The following is an 8,398-nucleotide window of genomic DNA, read 5'->3' on the forward strand; positions in this document are numbered from 1 at the left end:
CAATATATTTTTCTTGAAAAGGGGAAGAGTTTATTGTAAAATGTTTTTGCCCCTCTACCCCAAAATGAAATGCCACCTTTCAAATGTTTGTATTTATTTTATTTCTATATTAGATGTATACACGTCAGCACCATCCAAATCAGTTATATAGAAAATTTTGCCCAACAACAAAAACAATTGAGATGGTTCCCTAATGTAAAAATAGTTTCACTAATTGAATTTAACATTATACTAAATACAGATTCTTATTATACAGATTACTAAAGTTGAATGGATTGCACTTGTTTTGCTAGAAACCACTCAGAAATGGCTTTTGCAGTAGTGGAGTACATCTCGACTTCAAATGCTTTTACTTTTTTTTTATGATGTCAGACATCATTTGTGGTCTGTGCATAACTATAAATTTCACAGTGATTTGATGCAGTCACTGCGTAGTTTGTCAAATAAGATCAGAATGATGTAATGGAATGGAACACGACTATTGATTCTTCAGCTGATCTTTATAATCTGCAAGAATTAATGACTTGACTCATACCATACTAGATGTGTCTAGTTAAGCATAAACTAAAACAAGAGTAGACATTTGTTTCAGTACAATATCCCATTGGCATGTTAGTATGTGAGCACACATTGGATAATTACCTAGTGTTCTGCTGAGGGATCTTGAGAGGTTCATCTGTACTGCGAGTCATTTTCCTAGACCTTAAGCTTGTCCTACCAGAAATATGAGTGATAATATACGTGAATCTCTGCAGTGAAAGAAAGCAGAACTACAAATCGGACTAAGTCTGTACAAGCACAGCATGTCAGTGAGAGGTTAACCCTCACAAAAGTTAACTGCGTTCCCTCAGCAAACACAATACAGAGGGTGTGAAGGAAGAGCTAAACACTAAGGAAACCAAAGAGCTTCACTTTATTCATGGGAGGTGCGTTATGCACAGTACAAACACTGCAAACAAACAACCTGCACTTTAAAACATACTTTAGCAAGACAATATGATGGCATGAATTATTCTTCAACCTCAGACAAACCTTGGCAACTGTGGTTGTCTGAGCAAGCACTTAGGAGCTGAAGAAAAGGTCAATGGAGAAGTGAAAATGATGTGCTCAGCTGCAAGATTTTTCTATTTTTATTATTGTGAGATTGCTTGCTTGAATATTAAAGTTCATAACCACAGTATAAAATCATACTGTTACTCTAGTACATGTGCAGCTGTGCTAAAAGATATTGATGTATATGAATTGATTTAATAGTAGGCCACAAACATTCTTGTTGTTTGTGTAAGGCCAAAATAGATGTTGACAAATTCTAAAGAGAATCGTTTTAAAGATGATTCCATAAATACTAATTGAGAAATACTCATTTCTGCAGCAAACCCAACCTATGCAACAGACACCTAAGTAGCAGGAAATTCTGTGCATAAACCTGAAATGAGATTAACTTGTAATACGCAATTAGATTTGAAATATTATTTAATTTACTAATGGATTTGGAACAATTGAATAGTAGACATGCAGAAGACACAATGTTTCGCATAAAGATGGCTGTTAAAGTCTATAACAATGATTCACTGCAGATAAGGACAGAAAGGCTGTCAGTTGGTATGGAGACAAATGTTATTACGAGACAGGAGGCTTCTGGTCCTTTAAACTCTGCCAAACCTTCTTGGTGGATTTTTTCATGATTGCTTCAGTTATATTACAGGCAATGTAAAATATATTAAAACAATCGCATGTGATATTATAGTTTAGGTGTAAAGATATGTTTATAGGATGAGATGGATATATACATTTGCAGTCTTATTAATAAAAAGTTAATAAAATATATCAGGCAGAGGTGGGATTTCATGTCAGTGTAATTCTAAAACCGTCAACATCTTTGATTTTGCATTCCTTGTGTATTGTTAATGTAATCGTATGTTAATCTCTCAATTGGTATTCACATTGCAGGTCAAAGATGAACTGGCAATAATGAGAGGACATGGAAATCATGCATGCTTACTGCCTGAAACAAGCGCTCGACAAAGCCTGTTGGGACGCTGTATGAATAGACTTTTCCCTAATCCTTCATTGACCAGAAACCTTCTGATAAGCATTCTCAGATCCAGTCTGTTTAGCTGACCATTGATCACATCACAATGTAAACTATTAAATCCTTTTGCAACACTGGGATTTACTAGATCTTAGTTTAGAAGCAATGACAATTATGATGAAAAGTGGTAATAATAAAAATTTAAGGTGGCAATTTGTTAAAATGAAAATGCTCAAAAGTCCTGACACAGATAGTGGTCTCATTTTTAATGTTCTTCTATACTTTTCTGACATACTGAATGTCACAGTACAAATATGTTCAAATGTATGGTACAATATCAAACACCTGACAGTGACAAAAGTGCCCACCAAATGTGACCAAGCAGACCCACATGTACACATTATTTATAATGTATTGCATTTAATGGAAAAGAGGCAATATTCACATTCTTAAAATAAATATACAGTATTCAAAAATCTAGTCATGGGAGGTAGGAAAATATATTAGGAAGAATTCAGTGATATTCAAGTACATAATAAAACACTCTCTGTTGTATAACAAATTGTTTCCTAATACTTACGGTTCACTTTTTTAGCAGATAGCTTTACAATGTATTTATTTTTAACAAAAAACTATTGTTCAAAAGTGAATCCACAAACAACATGGACATTTCCTTGCTCATACTGAAATGAATGAGGTGTGTCTGCCTTTAAGAATAATTCAGAATAAACAAGCGTTTTGGGATAACCATTGAAATATTTAGCTATTGATAGATGTTCTACTCTTAAACACTTTTTTCACTATCCGCCCCCCACCACTGCCCACCCCTGCCAGATGGCTATATTTAAGTTACTTTGCTAAGACATCAATTAGATTAGTTGGTTTCCCCTTCTCATAAGCCACAGCTGGATTTCACAAGAGTGTGGTACAGTATGAGGAATTCCCCTTTGACTCTGTGAGATACAATACTCTTTATATACTTTAAAAATGTATACTTTATTATGAGTATTATTCTATTTGTAAAAGTGTCAAACAGCAGATTCCCCTCTTGCTACTTCACATTATTATATGGGCAGTAGTGTGGAGCAGTGGTTAGGACTCTGGAGGTGGAGGGTTGTGGGTTCAATCCCAGGTGGGGACACTGCTGTTGTACCCTTGAGCAATGTCCTTTACCTAGATTGCTCCAGTAAATGCCCAGCTGTATAAATGGGTAAATGTGAAAAATAATGTGATATCTTATAACATTTGTAAGTCACCCTGGATAAGGGTGTCTGCTAAGAAATCAAGTAATAATAATAATAATAATAATAATATTGTCATGGTATTACCATATAATACTTTATATGTCTATAGATCTCTCTAGCTGGAAATCGTGTCTCCTTTTGTCTTCAATTAGAAACATAAAAAATGTTCGGCATCGCAAGCTCCGGGAGTAACGTCTGTCAGAGTTTTGTTTGAAGTATGTAGTGGTGCCCATTGATATTGCTTCAAACTGTTCTTTAAGGAGCCAGCTTTCCCAAATCAGTGTAAAGGCGTTCATTACAGTCAGAACCAACACCCACACTTCTTCACTAATAACTGTTGTCCACACAGTCAAGAAAGGCCGATTGTACTTCAGGTATATGTAATAAAGTGCCGACACGATAAAGATCACATGTGCAACTATTAACTCCATTATGAAGATAACGAAGATCCGATGGTTATTCTTTGCCACACAGTTGTTTAGAAAAAGACAGTGGTGGTCATATTCAAGTACACAGATGTTGCAAAGTTTACAGTGCCTGGATTTGTCTGGTTGGATCATCTAAAAGAAAGATAAAAATAGATTGCCTGTAAGTATTTGCATTTGTTTTGCAGAGTGTATTCATTTAACAACAAAAAGTAGGAAACGGGTTATTACAGTAATACTTTGACGCGTAATTATTAGAATATCGCTTACCTCACAATGAATGCAGAACTTGTACGGGTTCTGGTTTGCTTCGACAAGCTCGGCAATTGTTGTAAACTTTGAGTCAGTGTCAGCTCTTCGTAACCGCCCTGGATCTTTTGTCAGAACCAGACGGAACATCCAGAGCATCGCTGTGAAGTGGGTGACGGACATCAGGAGCAATGCATTGACAGGAGAAATAAGTATTGGAGTCAAGGAAATGCTTAACTTTCAAATACTAAGATGTATGCTTCTCATTTTAACTTCTAAAACAAATGTTGAAATACCAATGCCTACAGTAATACCTTCACATGGTATAAACATTGTGAGGCAATTTCTGGAATTGTGCAAAATGTAATGAGTATGCATTTTGTACTAGAACCATTTTCATTTACATTCACATCAATTCACTTCATATTAGTGGGATCTGCTCTGGCTTTTATTTAATAGGAAATGCTTTTGGCGTTTAGTTTTGTTTTTTGGACAATCTCTTCCCAAAAATTTGATACAAGCATCAGATGCCAAGTTACTTTCAAGATGGATTGTTTGCACTGTACCGTAACCCGAGTGGTTATTTAAGCTGCTATTTCCACCAGTCCTTATTGTATCCAGGTGTGAAGCAGGTTTGACAGTTTGCTTTTCAAAATGATCAGTTTGCAGGTAGGAATTTTCAAATGCTCATATATAAAAAAATAACTTCAGAACATAAATGTTAATAAAGCATACAATGGAAATAGGGGTTTAACAAAACATTAAATTCTGCCTTTCCAATACAAAGATGCATTCTGAAACCTGACTTATTGCAAAGGATATTTGGCATGATCTTGTGGAAGAAGCACAGCAATGAATGAAATATGCCAGCTGCAAATGTACCAAGATAGATAGGATTTGGCAGCCTGCAAAAAGCACAAAAGAACAACAAATTGTAAAATCTCCTGCAGACGAACAGTGCACGGTCACAGAGAATATTCAGATTGTTTTACACGGAAGCACATTCCCGTATCCGTGGCATAAATGCGTCACACTGCCTGCTCTGCATAGACTCTGCACACCCTCAATAGGCTACTTTCTTGAGCCTCAAAACACAGACAGAGCAGAGATCTCTTCCAGGAAATGTAATTAGCTGCAGAAGTGTGTTGAATGACTGTGCTCTCTGGTCAAAGCAAGCAACCAACCTCAGCAATTGATTTGAAGCCAACATGCTGATCTCAGGCATTACCTCACCCGGCTCACATCACATCATCTCGGCATACCTAGATAAGACACTTCAAAAGCAGAGTACAATGCTGATGTTCTCTCTCATGGGTGTGGTGCCACCTGTACTTGAATTGGATTCTAATGGGCACATTCACAGAGCAGGATATTTAATTAGGGTTTTAATGCGACATACCTCTGGTAGCTGTTCATTCTGTGATATTGTGAGAAAATGCTCTTTGCCAGTGAAGGGAATACCAGCCCACAAAATATCCCCCCGTATTTTCCCAGTACTGCCGCAATCAGGAGGACAATCGATCCACTGATGGCAGGGAACAGAAGGGCCCAGTAGTACATGCCTTTGAAAGAAAGCACAAACACATGATAAAGTATGGGTTTATAATGTGAAGAAGACACAAATATTGTTAATTAACAGGGACCATCTTGTATGAGAAAATGATAACCAATCCCTGATCGAATTCAGTCATGATATGATGGACTTTGCTGCACTCTAGTGGTAAAATAATTCAAATGAACTGATTGAACTACTGTATTGTCTATTATTACTATAGTAGTACATTGGATCAATAGAACACTTTATTGAAAAGGATATGATGAAGTAGAGAAAATATTAAAACATTGATCTTAATTAAGTAGCTTATTTAATGACTTATGCATGAGTGATTAGACATAGTGTTGTTGAAAAGTTTTCAAAATTACAATTTGTTACCATAAGAAGCTTTAGGTTTCTGCTCCACTGGTTGGTTGATGAAGTCACATAAAATCTTTGTAAGTTGTTTATGTCTAGGATAGCAAAATAAACAAACCAAATATTTATCTGTTCCCAATCAGTGTTCTTAAGTGCCAAAATGTATTTACATTTTTTTTAACAGACCTAATTGTGATTTTACTTATCGTGCCCCATATTCAGTGAATATGTATATACAATGACTACACTGTTCAATTAGTATAGACAATCAACTTTTTTAAATCGTACAATCGTACAGAAATAAAACTGATTTATATATGTGCATTCACATACTATCACAGTAATGGGGAATAACCTATTGCATATTAAAAACAATCCTGATTTGATATATTCTCATAACATTGTCTATTCTACTACAGTTCACACACCTGTATGTTGTTCCTTGCCTACAAAGGTCAACTGGGGTAAGTCCACCCTTGTTTTTTAAATGCAGGAGCTGAAACCCAAACTGCTGCAACAATATCCAGCTTATTTCTATTGCTCCTCTCTCAGCCGCTACATGCATGGCAGTCATACCCTGATTGTCAGCAGCATGTGCTTGACACCTCTGTACAACAAATACACAAACAACATTGCCATTTGTTAGTCTCCATTATTCAACTTCTGTGCAATTTAATCAATGATTGCCATGCATTGGATTCTACAACATATTGTTTTTAAAGAAAGGGAATCATAGTGTAATATTTTATAAAACACCAGATAATTATCTGTCATTAACTTTAAATTGTTAGAAAATGTTCCAGTCGTATAGTGTGGGACAAGACATTGTCTAAGTTTATACGACTGTTAATGAAAAATGAATGAATGGCTGAAGAATACATACATTGTTTCTCAGTAAGTACTTCACGACATCGATGTTTCCAGTTGACACCGCGAGGTGCAGGGGATTGACTAAAAACTTATCTGTGTCCGAAAAACTGAAGACCCCAGTATCCTCTATGTACCTTATAGCAATTCTGCAAATACAATCAATACATGATAAACAATTAAAGTAATTATTTTGAATACAAACATTTCAGTCTGTAATCTCTAATCAAAATATAATTCCACACTATGATTTACTGACATTATTTCCAAAATATTTAAAATGAACAGGACTAGCATGAAACTAGTATCTATTGTATAATTTAAATCAGCCTTAAAACAACAACAAAACAGTAACTTACATATTACCCCCGGAGACTGACTGGTGAAGTGCTGTTTTCCCCTGGTGATCAACAATGCTCAGATCTGCTCCATGTTTCAGCATCAGATGGATTACATACACGTCACCATGCCTGGGTGGACAGAGCTCCTGTTATTGCAGTCCTTTCACTGTGTCACACTTTCCAATTGTTTAAGGATGTATACAAATCGAGTTGTGAATAGAAATACTGACCTACAAGAAAGATGAAAAGCTGTTTGCCCGGCATCACTTGGTATGTTGGGGTCAGCTCCATTTTTTAGGAACAGTTCGCTTAGTTTCCTGTTCCCCTGAAATGCAGCATAATGAAGTGGGGTGAACCCACTCCAACCTAGACAGAGAAACAGAGAGACAACTAGTATCCCAACCTCAAAAGTAGATGTATACATATTTCAAGTTCAGCCAGGGAATGATTAGAAAAATAAAAAAGAAATCAGTGATGGCAATAGCAAGTCTACTCCTCCTCAAAGTGGTTCTTCCTCCCTCTGTCATCCAGCACTGAATATTAACAGCAGCAGCTCTATGGATGCTGTAGTTCACTAAACTGATAAAGATGGACAATGGATGTCGCTGTAGGTGTTGCTACCCTATACTAACACTAGCAGGCGCTCTTCTGCACTTGGGTACACAATCAAAACAAAAACGCAGACCCACAGTGATGCATCCACCATAAAGATAATATAATTAAACCGCATCAGTCATCCTCCAGCCACGGCTTACCTCTGCGTGTCAGGAGAGAGCGGTCCAGCTGGACGACCCTCTCGCACTCCTCCACGTTTCCCCTTTGAGCGACTTCAAATATGGCGTATGCGGGGGAAGGATGCATGTCAATGGCAGTGCAGATTACAGATTACAACCCGACTGGACTGCGTTTTATTGTAATCAGACGCACAAACGGCACTTCCGTTGAGCCTCCTCTCATCCCATCACTTGCCAGTTTCAACGCAACACTGGAATCGAGAGGGGAGGGCGGGTAACCCGAAAGGGGAACTTCACAGTGTGTGAATAATTCAGTCTGGGTGACCTGTATCCCGTCCCGCAGCGATGACGCACGCCGGCGTGTTGTTTTCGTCAGCGCTTCGTGTGACGTCAAGCACAGACGGTGCCGCGCATGTCAGTTTGTGTAAACAAGACAGAGACGCGTCGTTTCAAAGACACGTGTGTGTGTTTGATGTATTGAAATGACATTTTGAACTTAAAAATAAAATTGTATTATTGATCAACTAGGTAACAACTTATAAGCTGTAAAGAATTCAACCTGTTCATGTAGGTAACATTATTATTATTATTAAT

At 37.0% G+C, this 8,398-nt stretch overlaps 1 protein-coding gene across 1 annotated transcript; it reads right to left on the minus strand.

Annotated features, from left to right (window-relative positions):
- Window positions 1–896: 896 nt before the first annotated feature.
- LOC136715893 (putative ZDHHC-type palmitoyltransferase 6) lies at window positions 897–8,156 on the minus strand. Its single transcript, XM_066693293.1, has 10 exons — window positions 7,826–8,156; window positions 7,301–7,436; window positions 7,089–7,199; window positions 6,746–6,878; window positions 6,291–6,469; window positions 5,884–5,957; window positions 5,350–5,512; window positions 4,773–4,855; window positions 3,972–4,162; window positions 897–3,836 (listed from the first exon to the last, which is right to left on the minus strand). The coding sequence occupies exons 1-10, from the start codon at window positions 7,929–7,931 to the stop codon at window positions 3,372–3,374; spliced, it is 1,641 nt and encodes a 546-aa protein (XP_066549390.1). The 5' UTR covers window positions 7,932–8,156; the 3' UTR covers window positions 897–3,371.
- Between the last annotated feature and the right edge of the window lie 242 nt (window positions 8,157–8,398).

The sequence above is a fragment of the Amia ocellicauda genome, chromosome 20 (assembly GCF_036373705.1).
Source record: "Amia ocellicauda isolate fAmiCal2 chromosome 20, fAmiCal2.hap1, whole genome shotgun sequence".
In the NCBI taxonomy this organism is placed as follows: Eukaryota; Metazoa; Chordata; class Actinopteri; order Amiiformes; family Amiidae; genus Amia; species Amia ocellicauda.

Excerpts from the sequence above, each read along its gene's own strand:
- LOC136715893 (XM_066693293.1), bottom strand. The coding sequence starts at position 7,931 with ATGCATCCTTCCCCCGCATACGCCATATTTGAAGTCGCTCAAAGGGGA. Across the intron at positions 7,200-7,300 it reads GCTTTTCATCTTTCTTGTAG|GCATGGTGACGTGTATGTAA; the intron begins GTCAGTATTTCT and ends CTGTCCACCCAG. Across the intron at positions 5,513-5,883 it reads GAAACCTAAAGCTTCTTATG|GCATGTACTACTGGGCCCTT; the intron begins GTAACAAATTGT and ends TTTCTTTCAAAG.